General features: G+C 47.7%; 2 protein-coding genes across 9 annotated transcripts in view; both read left to right on the forward strand.

Moving 5' to 3' along the window:
- The window catches only part of LOC135903419 (tyrosine-protein phosphatase non-receptor type 11-like), a 256113-nt gene that overhangs the window by 103350 nt on the left and 138318 nt on the right, over positions 1–14445 (forward strand). For all 8 annotated transcript variants that reach the window (XM_065433750.1, XM_065433751.1, XM_070534633.1 and 5 more), the window contains one exon: positions 11041–11192. In XM_065433750.1, the coding sequence (XP_065289822.1) occupies positions 11041–11192 (152 nt within the window). The remainder of the gene's footprint in view (positions 1–11040; positions 11193–14445) is intronic.
- Positions 12597–13460, forward strand: LOC135903429 (uncharacterized). The gene has a single exon (XM_065433761.1). The coding sequence runs from the start codon at positions 12597–12599 to the stop codon at positions 13458–13460; it is 864 nt and encodes a 287-aa protein (XP_065289833.1).

Raw genomic sequence — 14445 nt, forward strand, 5'->3', positions numbered from 1 at the left:
TCAAGCGTCGCTGGCTTACCGATGGTGCTGCCCCACCCCATCCTTCCTGGGCTGGCAATCCTTCCTCCTGGCAGTGGGCCCTTCCTGGTGTGTGAAACTTTTGTGACCACGGCTGGCCCCCCTGACTTCGCATCAAGAGAAGCGGCATCTTCGCCTCTTTGCACTGTGGCACCTCTCCCTGACCAGCTTCTGAGGATGACGGCAACACTCTCTTGGACTTTGTCCTGTTGGCTTAGCCCACTTTGGCTGAGTCAACCTTGCATCTTGGCCTCGGTCATACTCCTTTGCTGGCTGGACTCGGTCTTTAGGAGAGGGGAATGTGGGGATCAAGGTGCCTTCCTGCGCCTCGTCCCCCAGCTCGCGCATTGTGCTTTGCTCGATCTTCGGGAATCGCCGCCGTAATGGCAACATGGCAGACGCAGTTAGTGTGCCAGAGCTAATTTCCTGCGCAAACCATGCTTCTCTCTCCCCAGCTCGAATCACCATGCGAGCAAGTGTCACCTATACGCGTCCTGATTGGCCTCCCGAGTGGTGGCCCCCGAGCGCCCTCTTCACCCGAGCTCTCTTTCGCTGAGTGCTTCATCACTGCGCCAGGTGCTCACAGGCCCACAATGAGTTCGCTACATGGGACCTTTGCTCCGGCGACTCCTTGTTCTCGTGCTTGGTGGACAACTTACTGGTTAGCCCTAGCGCAGCAGGTGTGCATACTCCTTCGGTCACGCGTTTGCCCGCAAGTGCCGCGACTGTCGCGCTGTGCTGTATCTTGGGTGAATAAACCCACGTTTGTTGCCAATCTGACTCTGAAGCCTTCTCTGCGCTACGCCGGAGAGTCGACGAACCCTGCCATAGCGCCTTTGTGCATTGCGGAGGAGGGGGAGCATTATGCCTTTTCCTGACCGTCGCTCACAGGGTGAGCCTTGTGCAAACCCATCTCCACAAACTAAGCAACGGTTCCTTGTCGTCCAAAACTTGTGTGTGCCAGGTATATTTTGATGTGGTTGGTGCACCTCGTTTGGGATCTGTCTGGAGTTTAGCGAAGCTGATTGTGCCATCGAGCTCTCCTCTTCCACTTTGACGCAGTCTCCTGCCGTCCACAAAGCCTCCAATAAAGCTCACTGTTGGTTGTCATACGTGCAAGTGCATCAATTTATTTCCAGGGCTTTCAGCATAGTGCAGGCTGTGCTGTCTAACAAGTACCACACGTTCAAAACCCTAGCTACAAAATTTTCTTCACAATTTGGCATTTTAACGTGGCTATGTGCTTCAAGCTTACCAGCCTTGTGCGCTGAATGAAATTGGTGGCACGACCTGAAGCGCACGGATTCTTACCATTTTTGCTACCTGTGACTACAACAACCACAAATACACCTTTTGCATCTGCTGCCTGGGTGTCTTGTGTGGTGTGGCATAGCATCAATGTCCACACCAGACATTCTCGTGGAAAGTGCAATTAGTTCCAAAGCTGGAGGAGAATTTGCTATGCACATGTCCTGCTTTGCTCTTCAGGCAGCACCTTTACTGTACTTGCATTCAGTCTTTCTGACAGCGACCTGCGCCTGCCTCCAGACACCATTTTCGGAACCTGTACTACCAACGTAGAAAAACCCTTTCTCTTAGCACTAGCGCAGCCTGCAGCACGTTTGATGCCAACTGCTTCCTTCTTAGACTGGAACAAATGCAACTTCTGTGCCAACCTAACTCTGTCACAAAAGTGCGAGATTCTAGCTCTGCTGCAAAAATACAATGACTATGTGGCCATATCGCTGAATGAACTCTGTCACACTTCTGTTCTGCGGCACAGGATCGATACCGGCTCTAAGTTCCTGTACGGCACCACCCGCCTCAAGTATCTGCCTCCGAATGCGCATAAATTGCCAGCGAAGTGGACCACATGCTTAAGTGGGGTGTTAGATCCCACTTGTTTAATCTGCGGTAGTCCCCCGTAGTCCTCGTGAAGGACTGCATGACCTGCTTCTGTGCTGACTACCGAAGCCTGAAGAGGGTGACAAAACCTGACGTATAACTGCTGCCTCGTCTCGATGACGCCCTTGGCCGCCTGCATGGAGCCTGTTTTTTCACTACGCTGGATCTTCTTTCTGGTTTTTGACTAGTAGAACGAGAGCCAAAGGATGCAGAAAAAACTGCCTTTATAATGCTGGACGAACTGTACCAGTTTCACTGCCTGCCATTTGGTCTCTCCAACGCTCTTGCTACATTTTAGCAACTAATGGACAGTGAACTTGGACATCTGAAATGTACAATGGCTTTGGTCTGCTTGGAAGACATTATTGTTTATGCCCTTACTTTTCCTTAACACCTCAGACACTTGGGAATGTTCTTGCAGGCTCTCCAAGATGCCCATGTCCGCATTAAGCCTTCAAGGTGCTTCTTCGTTTTCTCCACCTCCCACCACGGCAAAGCAGCTTAAAAGATTTCTGGTATTTGCTTCCTATTTCCGCTGCTTTACCCCTCACTTTGCTTCTCGCAAAGCACCTCTCAACCAGCTGCTATAGAAAGACGCCCGCTTGAAATAGGGTCCTTATCAAGACATTGCCTTCCGTGACATCAAGACTGCCCTTCCAACACCACCAACGTTCACACACTACGATGAGAATGCAAACTGTGCTTCACACCGACATAAACTGTTTCGGCCTCAGTGCTGTCCTTCTACAATTCAGCTCGGACGGACAGGAGAGGCCACTAGCCTGTGCTAACCGCCGACTCGGAACCACAAAGCCGGTACTATGCCTCCGAACTTGATTGCTGGGCGGTATTTTGGGCGGTCGAAAAGTTTTTGCCTACCTTTATGGTAAAAGGTGCACTGTGGTTACTGACAACATCGCCCTTTGCTGGCTGCCAACAAAAAGACACCACAACGCTAAGTTCACCAGGTGGGCTTTCAAAGATCCATCACAGTGGCACTCCACACCTAGACGCTGGCTCCCTCTCAAGTACAGTCGCCGACCGTTTATTCGGACCTCACGGGGACTGCGAAAATGTCCGAATAAACAGGTGTCCGAAAAAGCAGATTAAAAAAAAATGAAATCCTTTATGTTTACGCACTTATTCAGGCTCGGCAGCAGGCATGGAAGAAATCGTGAATGCACCGTTGCACGCTGCTCCGTTTACACGCAATCAGATAAGCCTGAATCTCGGAGAGGGTCATACGGTCACTATTAGCGGCTGAAAGCACAGTCACTGCTTGTACAAGCTCCGCATGCGATGGCAGCGTTGCACATGGTGCGTCATGTTCCGACTCAGATTCATCGTCCGGCGGTGCAGCAGAAACCTCATGAATGATCTCGCCGTCGTCGAGTTGACTCATTGTCAAAATGAGTCGTACCTGCCCGTCATCAGGCTGCGCGACAATCGGTGCTTTTTATATGTCACGGCTCTGCAACTGCCGGTCACCTCAGGCTCCACAAGACGCTGGCACATATCAAGGAATGATTTTGGTGGCCAGGCGTGCACACTGATGTCTCCCACTACGTTTCGTTGTGCATGGTGTGTCAAGCACAAAAAACTGTAACAAATCTGTCACCGGTCTCCGTGCACCCAAACTCCCTTTGAAGTCGTGGGACTTGATCACTCGGGACCGTTTCCATGTACGTTGCGCGGAAACAACTTTCTAATCGCGGCCACGGACTACTTCACAAAGTGGACCGTAGTCAATCCTACCCCCGACTCTTCAGCCCAGCACGTCCTAACTTCCTTAATGAGTGCGTCGTTTTTCGCCGCGGCACACCATGCTTGCTCATTATCAACTGCAGCCCTGCTTTCATGTGACACGCATTTAAAAACCTATTAAAGGAACATAGAGTTCATCATGCGGCAGCCGCCCCTCAGCATCTGCAAACAAACGGACTTGTGGAGCATAAAAATTTAGCTTAACTGAATACGTCCCAGCAAGAGATCACATGGGAATTGCCATTCAAGCTCTTCTATGGAATGACGTTGAGGCTTCCGAAAGAAAGTTTCTTTGGTTTTTATGCAATGTTGCACCACCATCCCCCTGGCGCCAGTGCCTCCAAACTTCCTTGAAAAACTCACTTCAGAGCTCTGCTGGCCACCGACAGGCAAAACTGTATTCTTCCCAGCAAAGCACCTTTCCTTCATTTCAGCCAGAAGACCTAGTACTGGTTCAATGCGTCAAGCTTGTACCGCAACGTTGCCAGTAGATTTGACCTTGGTTCACCAGTCCATTTCATCTAGTAAAGGCTCTAGGTCGCTTTACCTTCTATCTGGTGGCTATTCTCAAACTTGGTGCCAAAAGACGAAACCATTTTTTCCCTGCCCATGCTAGCCAACAGAAACTCTACATCCCTCTTGTTTGACTTCTTTGACGTTGACTTCTTTTCGCCCCGAACCACAGGCTCTAGGGGAGAGTTGGGTGGCAAATGTAGCGTGTCAAGTGGCGCGCTTTGAAAAGCATGAGCTGACTGGCACATCAGGTTCAGTCTATAGAAAGCGGACGAAAAAGGATACAATGTCAGATGATTGGGCCGTTCTGGAACATGCTGTTCAACATTACAATACGAAGCGAAGTCTGGCAAGGCGTCTCACCAGGAGCGGCCAGGAGTCAGCGCATGCTGGCAAGCTCGTGTTTGCTCTGACCTTAAGGTTCATGTTGTTCGAAGGCTAGTTGAGTGTTAAAAAAAAAAAAATCGAGGGAACGGTATCCCTACATTTCTCCGATGACGCCCTGGCCTTGTTCGCGTACTTGTGTGGACGTCCAAAGGAGCCGGGAACAGCTACTGACTGAGAAGTCGAAGGTTCATCCATTGAAGTGCACAACAGAACTTACTGAAATCATCCTACTGACTGGCAGAGCTGTGATGTGCGGCGCTATATATATATATATATATATATATATATATATTGGCCACACAGTTGCCGCTTCCCAGCAACTGCTGCTTACACAACTGTAATATTCACCGGGAAATGCTTGGTGGCAAATGCTTTGTGCAAAGGCAAGCTTTTTGGGTTTTCTTATCACCATATGGCTGTTGCCACCGCTGCGGCGATGAATAGATGGATGGATAAATGTTATGAGTGTCCACTTTGGAACGGGGCGGTGAGTCACTACACCAATGTGGTATTGACTGAAGGTTGAAGTCAGACTCCAGCCGTCCCGATGTAAAAAGCCATTTATTCAACATATACAACCAATATATATAATGAACAGAAGCGCCCTCTGGGGAATAAAGAACTGAAATGAATAACGAAACTGAATATAACGACCAAGCTCTTGCTGTTGTACTGCCTAATGTCCTACCTTGGTTTAAAAAAAAATTTTTTTTTAACGCCACGATGAATTCTCATAACCAAATCTTCTGACCCCCTATTGTGAACTTTGTTCTTCTACATCTGTTTTTGTCGTTTCCCTACTTTTCTTACACCAATCTTCCAGTCACCTCTTACTAATCTCTATTGTGGACATGTTTACTGTCCCTCTGCTCTTGCTGAACCCAAGGGCTTCAAGGAGTCCAGTGGTGCCTAAATCGACCACTGGGCAGATATCTTTACGTTACAATAAAACATGCTCTATCGTTTCCCTAGCTTTACCACAGCAAGCACATGCTTCTTCTTCCTTCTTATATCTCGCTTTATAAGTGCGTGTTCTAAGGCATCCTGATCTCGCTTCGAAAAGTAATGAGCTTCCCTTTGAGTTAACATAAATTGTTTTTTTACTGATCTCGTTTTTTTCCTCTTAAGTAGTTACTCATGGCAGTTTTCCTTTCCATTGCTGCCACCTATGAGATTATTTCAGCCTCTCGGATTTTCCACTTGACGATCTTTGTTGCTATGTTAGTCACCTTACAGGCCGCATACTTGCTGGTAAGCTTCCTAGTCCTTTTCTTCCACTGTGAATCATTGTTTTTCCTATACAACTACCTGAACACTCTCCCAGCCCATTTACTTTCTTCCATATTCCTCAGTCGTTCTTCATAATCGATTTTACTGTGAGCTTCCCTCACTTCAAAAGTTGTCCAGCCTGTATCACCCTGCGCAGCTTCATTTGTAGTTTTCCCGTGAGTGCCCAATGTGAGTGTCCCACTGACCTTTGGTTGGCATCGAGTCCAGATTGTACCCCCTATTTCAAGCAAACAATGGCATTTCCAAAACTAAGTCCTGGGACTAATATACCTTTCCACATTTTCCACATACCCCGGAGCACCTCGTACCTATTGTATCCCCATAGCACTCTGTGCTTCATTATGGCTGCATTTCTCTTCCCCTTTACTGTTATTGTTTTTTCCTGTGTTTCCATATATCTCTTCCTTCATTTATCCATATACTGTGGGGATGCGCGACTCACGCGTCCCCTGATATGTTGTTTTCCCGCACGGCGCGTCTCCTGTAATCCGGCTTCGCTGCGTGGCCTGGCCCCCGTGGCGGTCGGAATGGTTGAGGCGCAGTACGAGAGAGGGCGAGAGTGTTGCGCTGCTGACGCCGCCGACAGGTGGGGTTACTTGGGTGCCGAAAGACGAGGCGCTTCCTCTTTGGTTCGGGACAGCAAGCAGTGCGGACGTGCCGTGCCGCGCGTGCGCCGAGCCATGCTTCTGCGAGACGGTCTCATGGGGCTGCCTTTGAACGCGCCACCGTTCGCGTAACCGTACACGCGAACGACCAGGCGTTGAAATCCAGCATGGGGCGAACATATTTGCTCGCTATCTGGTCGCGGTGATTTGGACTTCCTAGATTTGTCGCGCGCCCATCGGCATGTTTTGTGGATAGCAACTCGGCTAGCAGGCATTGATCTATGAAAGGTGCAATAAATGCCCTTGTGATTGTTTGCACTACTGTACTGTTGTTCCTTTGTCCCAAGAGTAGGGAGGAGAATCCCACAATACTAAGGTATCTATATTCTTTTATCCGAGCCCAAGGTATTTCCCGACCCTGTACTGCCACTGTCTGTTTACTGTTTTCCTTGAATACCATAACATCTGATTTTCTAATGTTAAATTTCAAACCTAAATTCTTTCCTTCCTTCCTGTTCACAGAAATTAGCCAGACATTGCAAATCACTTAGCTTGTTAGCTAGCAACACAATGTCGTCCGCATAAGGTAAACCTGGAAGCTGCTGCACTGCTACTGTACCCGCCTGTTTGTATGAGAGATTAAACACAATATTTCTTCCTTCTAGTGCCCTCACCATGTACCATGTTTTCTTTCATAATCGTCGCACTTGCGTATTGATCGCACCCCTGAATTTTGTCGACAAAATTCGATTTTTGTTCTTTCCTGTGTAATGATCGCACTCTGAACTTGCCGCAGTGATATGTCGTGTGCCAAGTTTAGCTAATGATAATGCGCTTGCCATCTGTCAAATGATGTCGAGTGCTACGCAACCGACTTTTCAAGTCATACTAAGCGGTCTGCACGCACCTGACATTATTAAGCAGATGTCTAATTTCATTCCTTTAATCACTTTCCGCATTTCCATGAAAAAAAAAAGCTTTGACCAACCATTTTATTATTTGTAGGCTTTATAATGGTTGTGGTCAGCAACAAAAACAAAAAAAGTGCCTTTGTATTCTTCTCGTCTGCACTCACGGGCACGCAACAAATCGCGAGCAGGAACGATAGTAGCCACATTTACACTTATACGTTAGAAGTGTACCCAATTCAGACGCCGACACTTGTAACACAGCTAAGATATTCGTCCACCCTTAGCGGAAATGTGCCACATTAGGATAGTAGTGAAGACAAATGCCACAGTTTCCACAGCATGCCTGCCATGTGTTTCTACGTCACTGGCAGCTAAGCGCACCCATCTCTATTTTTGTCCCCTCAAAGTCAATATGGCTACGTTATTGCCGCAAACTTGCCAATATTAACGATATTATTCATTAGTGATACAGAAGAAACTGTTTCAATGCATGTAATTAATTAATTAAACTGTTCAATGCATGTAATGTAATTACATTACATGCATTGAAACAGTTTCTTCTGTATCAGTAATGAATAATATCGTTAATATTCGCAAGTTTGCCAATAAAGCATCCAATGGCTGCCGCCTGTTTGTTGACCTGTTGTCATCCCACAGCAAGCGGATGAAAAAAAAGCTTTTTTTCTTTTCGCGGGACATTTATAAGTCGTATAATAATTGCACCCCTGAATTGCCGCCAATTCTTTTTACACAGAAGTGCGATCATTATGCGAGTAATTACGGTACATCATAAACAGCAGTGGGGACGAAAAGCACCCCTGTCTCAGTCCCATGTTGATATCAAGTTTCTCCTCGCTCCTCATCCTTTCCCATTCAATGCAAGTGGTATTTTCTAGGTTAATATCTTGCGATAGGTGCTGACAATCGTTGCTTAAGCCTTCCCTTTCCTGAATATCCCTCAAAATAGACAGTTTTAGTATAGCGTAAAGCAGCAAATGCAAAGAGTTAGCGTTAGCGTTGCGTGCACCACACTGCGCATGTGCTATACGTAAATGGTGCTGGAGTGCTTACGTACGTACGCTATTTTCGAGATTTAGTGCTGAACGCTAACGCACGCAAGGGGAGCCTTACGTACAGCAACATGGCGGCGCCAGTCGAAGTGAGAGCAGCCTGCTTCAGATCTATCGAGTCGTCGGCCTGCACTGTTCGGCTCATTCGTTCCCCACCAATGCTCGTGTTTGCTTTAGATTTGTGTGATGATGCTTCGACAGTGGTGCACAGGTGACAAATGGGCGTTGTTTACGATATACGTTCTTGATTAGCGGCGCAGTAGGCTTAACGAGAGGGCTTGCTAATGTTTGCTCATGTTTGCTGTATCCGCCTTGAGATGGCGCCCAAGTGTATTTCGCTCGTTCGCTTGTTGTATAGCTCCATGTCAAGCTGATGCATTCACATTTTCCGCGGCAAAACACAGTAGTGTGGTTGGTGCTGTGGCCACAATGCGTGTGTGTTTTACCAACGACGACGATATGAACCTTGTGAAGGAGGTTTTTGCCTTGAACCCATTCGGACGGACGTCAAGGTGGGCGTCCGTTGCAAAAAATTGGAAAGAAGTGGAAAATCCGCTTTCTGGAAGCGAAATTACCGGCGAAACGTCCCCTCCGGAATAGCTTCGATGTTGAGTGGATCTTGAGGACACGTAGAACCTGCGCGGTCGCTCTCGTTCCCGTAGCATGAGGGCGTCTATGTCATCCCAACTTAAAAAGGACACGTAATATGGGTCCCACAGAACACTCGATCGCGGCATGCCAAGAATAATCGGTGTGTTTCGCGACTCTCTACAAAACAACGCTCAAACCAAACACCTACATGCGTAATTAACGCAGCGACTGTGGCTTTCGATAAGCTTGACTTAGGGACACATTTGTGGATTCGGCATTAGATAAGCTCGACATCTCGTGTGGATTTGGCTTTCCAGTACTTCGTGTTTTTACATCTAGATGACGCTGTATTTGTTTGCGTTAATGTTAGCGCTTTTCTCCGTTCCGCTATTCTAAAACACTACCTTGTGCCGCGTAGTGCAGTCTTTCTTTGCGTTAGCCTTGCATCGCATGCTAACGCTAATGCAAGGATTTTACGCTATACTAAAGCTCTCTAATGTTGTGGTCTACGTTGTCATATGCTCCTGTGATGTCTAAAAAGGCCACATATAATGGTCTCCTTTCTACTCTTGATATTTCAATACACTGAGTAAGGACAAATATGTTGTCATCTAAACGCCTACCTATTTGAAAGCCATACTGAAGTTCTCCCAAAATGCCATTATTCTCTGCCCATATGCTTGCAGCTTTAATTTGATTGCCTGCATTGCTAGCCTGTGTATTACCGATGTAATGGTCTATAACAGTGAAATCTATCTTTCTCCCCCTTACCTTCATAAATTAAATTAATTTTTCTTTGTCACCAACTGTCTGGTATTCGTCTATTTTTTTAAAAGTTTTTTCTACTTTTTTCACCAGAGCTTCCTCACGTTTTGGTCCTAATTCATTAATCAGCCTAACGGGAACCTCGTCTAGCCCTGTGGGTATGCGCTTAGGAATTTTCTTTCGATTTTCTTCCAGTTGAGATTTGTTAGCACCAGCTCCTTTTCCATCTGGTCTGCTTTCATGCTCTTTCTGTCTTCAAATACCATCTCGTCATTGCCTTGAAAAGGTTCGATGGATGGATGTTATGAGCATCCCCTTTGAAACGGGGCGGTGGGTTGCGCCACCAAGCTCTCGAATGGAATGCATGGACGTGAGCGCCATGTGGTGGTGCTTTAATGAACCCAGTGCTCATGTGGCATGTGCCTCTCATTGATTGGTTGTGACCGCGTGACTTTCTGTGCCATCTCCTGGGACGCCACCAGATTTTCTGCTTGATGAGCTATTTAATGCTCTGGCATTAAAACTATTTGAGATGCGCGAGAACCGACGGCTAAGACACTGATAAGCAGTGTGGGCAAAACTTGATTCTTATGCAGGCAGCCATGGCTGACTGTGAGCAGACAACAGTCACAGTCAGCTGCATCCGCAAGTACATAATTCTTACAGAAATTCGTAAGCAGATTTTCGCTTACTGCAGCTTGTTTTTAAACTGCATCAATAAATATACACAGTAATGGTAGGAAGAAGTGCACTGATCCAAACACCATTCTTGATTGATGTCAACTATTGGCCAGCAGCATCTGCTTATGGGAATGTGCTATATGATGAAATAGAGCGTCCCAAAATGAGTGAGGAGCAGGCTTTTGTTCAAAAGACAGCATTTGAGAAAAAGGTGACCTGGCGCTCCGCTTGCGAGCTCCACGTGCCCTGCATAGCTGCGAAATTTGCTTGAGAGGTTCACAGGAACGTATGTTATCTGTGAACAGTTCTTTTTTCACCAAGCTCGAGGGGTGATTCAGGGCCCCTTTAAGAATTAGGCTGAGTACTAGGGTGCCACAGGCAGTGTGTGATTAGTAGTTTTCTGGTGAGCGCATTTGCTGAGCACTCTTGAAGTGATGCCAATGCTGTGGTCATTACTTAATCACTGGTAATGTTGAGTGATGTCTGAAAAAGTAATTCTAGCAGATGAGCATTATATTAATGAGGGAAATTTTTGCACAGTGCGAGACAAGGAGCGTCTTCCACTACCACTTCACTGCCTGGCCTGACCATGGTGTGCCGTCTGACCCTGGTTGTGTGCTGAACTTTCTGCATGATGTGAACCAGCGAGAAGAATCCATGCCTGATGCCGGACCAATTGTGGTGCACTGCAGGTGGGTGTGTGGGTAGGATATGTGCCATTCTCCGCAGAGGTACAAAGTTTGATAGACTGTAATGAAGTGCACTATTTAGGCTAAGCGCACTTATTTTTATCGGAAAGAGCAAAGTCAATCACTAAAACGCCCTTGCAAGAGTCTTGAAGCATTTCAGGGTGTCTACCAACCGGGAAAACCGGGAATTCTCAGGGAATTTGTATAGTCTGAAAAAACTCAGGGAAAACTCAGGGAATTGGTGCCTTTCTCAGGGAAAATTAGCTGTAATATTATTGAAATGGAACGAAAGTCGCAGTAGTGCTGGCTCGAGTAACAGACAGGACGCACTTTATACGATTCGTATGAAGTGCGTTTTCTCCACAGCCATCGCCGGCCTCCCGCACTGTACTTTCTAGAGAATGTGCCAGGAAAGCGGCAAAAAGCGCAGCGCTTGGAATTTCCAAGCGAGTCGAAATTATGCAGACACTTCCCGGCGCCACCTAATGCAGAGAACGGGCTTCGTAAGGCTTGCAATCAAGTTTTTCGACGGTCGCCGGCGTCCCCCCCAACTTGTCTCCCAGACGAGAAAGCTCCAGCGAGGCGGCAGAAAGCGTTGTGAGAGAGACTATAAACTCGCGGACAACTTTCTGTGGCTATGAACGGAAAGCTACGGGGGCGGAGCTTCTGCCCATGTGTTACTGCGCCAACTAGTCCGTCAGCGCTTGACAGTGCTTTCGGTTGCTTGGAGAAGATGCTGAATCGACGCTGCTTCCCCGAGCGGCGGTTCCCTTTTGTCCAGACGGGGAAGAGAAAAGCCGCAAAGTAAGTAACCTTTTACATTCAGCGGTGTGTTTTGTCTTATTTAACTGTTTCTAATAAGGTGTGTGTTTTCTCTTCCCCAGCTTAAACGAACATGGATGAAAACGTGGGACTCTTCAGAAGCGCTCACTTGCGCGCGCTTTGCCACCGTAGCTTTCCCTGCAGAGCCACAGAAAGTTGTCGCTACGCCTCCGCTTTCCAGTACGAGTCTTAAATGAACTTTTCCTGCGCAATGCTTTGATGGAAGCGTCGATTTCTACCTCGAGGGGTGGCACGCGCGGCACGCAGGCACCAAAGCAGAGGGCGACTATAGCTTCGCGCCCTGCCATAACGCTGCCGACGCTGGCAGAGATACAAATTATCGAACTGTGTCGCGTTTTCTAACTTTTAGTGACCCCGTTCTGACCCGACTTGGTTTAGTTACAGCAGTGGTGCAGCAGGCAAGCTTTGTTCGGTGCGACAAGTATGAGTGCGTCCAAGTGTACTTTTGTCCAGGACTGGACGAATCCGAAACATTGTGAGTTTGCCGCCTGGGTTAGGCCCGTTGAAAATAACGCGAACACGGCGTACTGTACGCTATGCAGAAAGCAGCTTTCGCTGAGCAACATGGGAAAAAGAGCGCTGACAAGTCGCGCTGTAAGTAAGAAGCACCGACTTGCTGCAAACGGAGCCAGGACACCTTCTGTAGCTTCGTTTCTTACGCCGCCGACAAGTGAACCGTCGGGCGCTATTGTGACCAAAGCTGGGCCAGTGGTGTCAGGTTCTGCGCCGCCTTCTTCTTCTTCAACCACAGCTACGGACATCCGACCCGAGCGTGCGACAAAGGATATTTTTCAACGTGACACAGAAGTGATAAATGCTGAGGTGACGTGGTGGCTCAATGCTGTCATGATGCACACATCATTTCGTGCTGCCGCGGCATCGGCTTCTTTGTTCCCGTTGATGTTCCCATCATCAGCTACTGCCAAGAAAGTGCAGCTTGGCAAAGATAAGGTGCGGTATGCCATTGTCTATGGCCTCGCACCTTTCTTTATAGAAAGCCTCGTGTCGGAATTGAACCCAGCCTCCTACCTCGTCTTAGCGTTTGATGAATCGTTAAACAAAGTTGCAAAAAAGGAGCAAATGGACGTGTTGGTTCGCTTTTGGTCGGATGCAGAGGGAAGTGTGAAAACACGCTACCTGACGTCATGCTTTCTTGGGCGCACTCGAGCTGAAGAATTGGTGTCCGCATTTAAAAGTGCCACTGATGGACTCTCACGTTCAAAAATTCTTCAGATATCAATGGACGGGCCAAACGTCAACATGAAGTTTCTCCGTGAGATCAAGCAAGAACTGTGTGAATCCAATGAGGACCGCCAAATTCTCGACGTTGGAAGCTGTGGCCTTCATGTAGTGAACGGCACGTTCAAAACCGGACACGCGGCAACAGGGTGGCAACTTGTGGAATTTCTCCGGGCTATGTACAATTAATTTAAATGCGTACCTGCCCGACGTGCTGAATACACACGCATTACCGGGAGCAACATTTACCCTTTGAAGTTTTGCTTTGTGCGATGGCTTGAAAATGTTCGAGTAATTTCGAGGGCTCTTGAGGTCCTGCCTTACCTAAAGGTGTACGTTGAGTCGTGTCGAAACGAGAACAAGCAACCGACCAGCGCCAGTTACAGCATCGTTGAAACATCCATCCACGATCCTCTGTTGTCTGCAAAGCTAACTTTTATGCTTTGTATCGCGGAAGAATTGCAGCCGTTCCCGGCTCAGTTCCAGACGGATTCGCCTATGCTTCCATTTCTTGGTACAGCATTGGAAAATCTTCTGCGATCACTAATGAGTAGAATAGTGAAGAAAGAAGTGATGATGGCAGTGGACAGTCCGTTGAAGTTGATAAAGGTTGACATGGACCAGCATGCAAACGTTCTTGCGACGCCCAAGATCGCCTTTGCTTTGCTACGAAGAATGCGCTCCGAAAGGCCCCAAAACTTTCAGATGGTACTATTTTTGAGTTCAGAAGGAACTGCACCGCTTTCATAAAGAACTGCGCCAAAAAAATCGCGGAAAGGTCGCCATTGAAATTTAAGCTGACGAGGGGATTGTCCTCTCTGAATCCCGCGTGCGCCCTGATTCCAGAGCTTGGGGAAAGGCGTTTCACTGATGCAGTCGAAGTTGTGACGGAACACCAATGGATGACCGGAGCAGAAGCTGATCGGGCAATGCGGTCCTACAAGCATGTGTGCTCCTTAGCCTCGGCGCAAGCAGCGTTGAAAAGTTTTAACAGGAGCACGGATCTGCTGGATACCCTTTAGGCAGGCATCTGTGGTTCACACAAGGAACTACTCACTTTTGCCAAGATGATTCTATCTCTTTCGCACGGAAATGCGTCTGTGGAGCGGGGATTTTCTGTTATCAAGGGCTGTCTTGTCGAAAATCAAAACGAACAATCTCTGGTCGCCCAACA

Source organism: Dermacentor albipictus, chromosome 2 (assembly GCF_038994185.2).
Source record: "Dermacentor albipictus isolate Rhodes 1998 colony chromosome 2, USDA_Dalb.pri_finalv2, whole genome shotgun sequence".
Lineage (NCBI taxonomy): Eukaryota > Metazoa > Arthropoda > Arachnida > Ixodida > Ixodidae > Dermacentor > Dermacentor albipictus.

Excerpts from the sequence above, each read along its gene's own strand:
- LOC135903429 (XM_065433761.1), top strand. The coding sequence starts at position 12,597 with ATGGGAAAAAGAGCGCTGACAAGTCGCGCTGTAAGTAAGAAGCACCGA.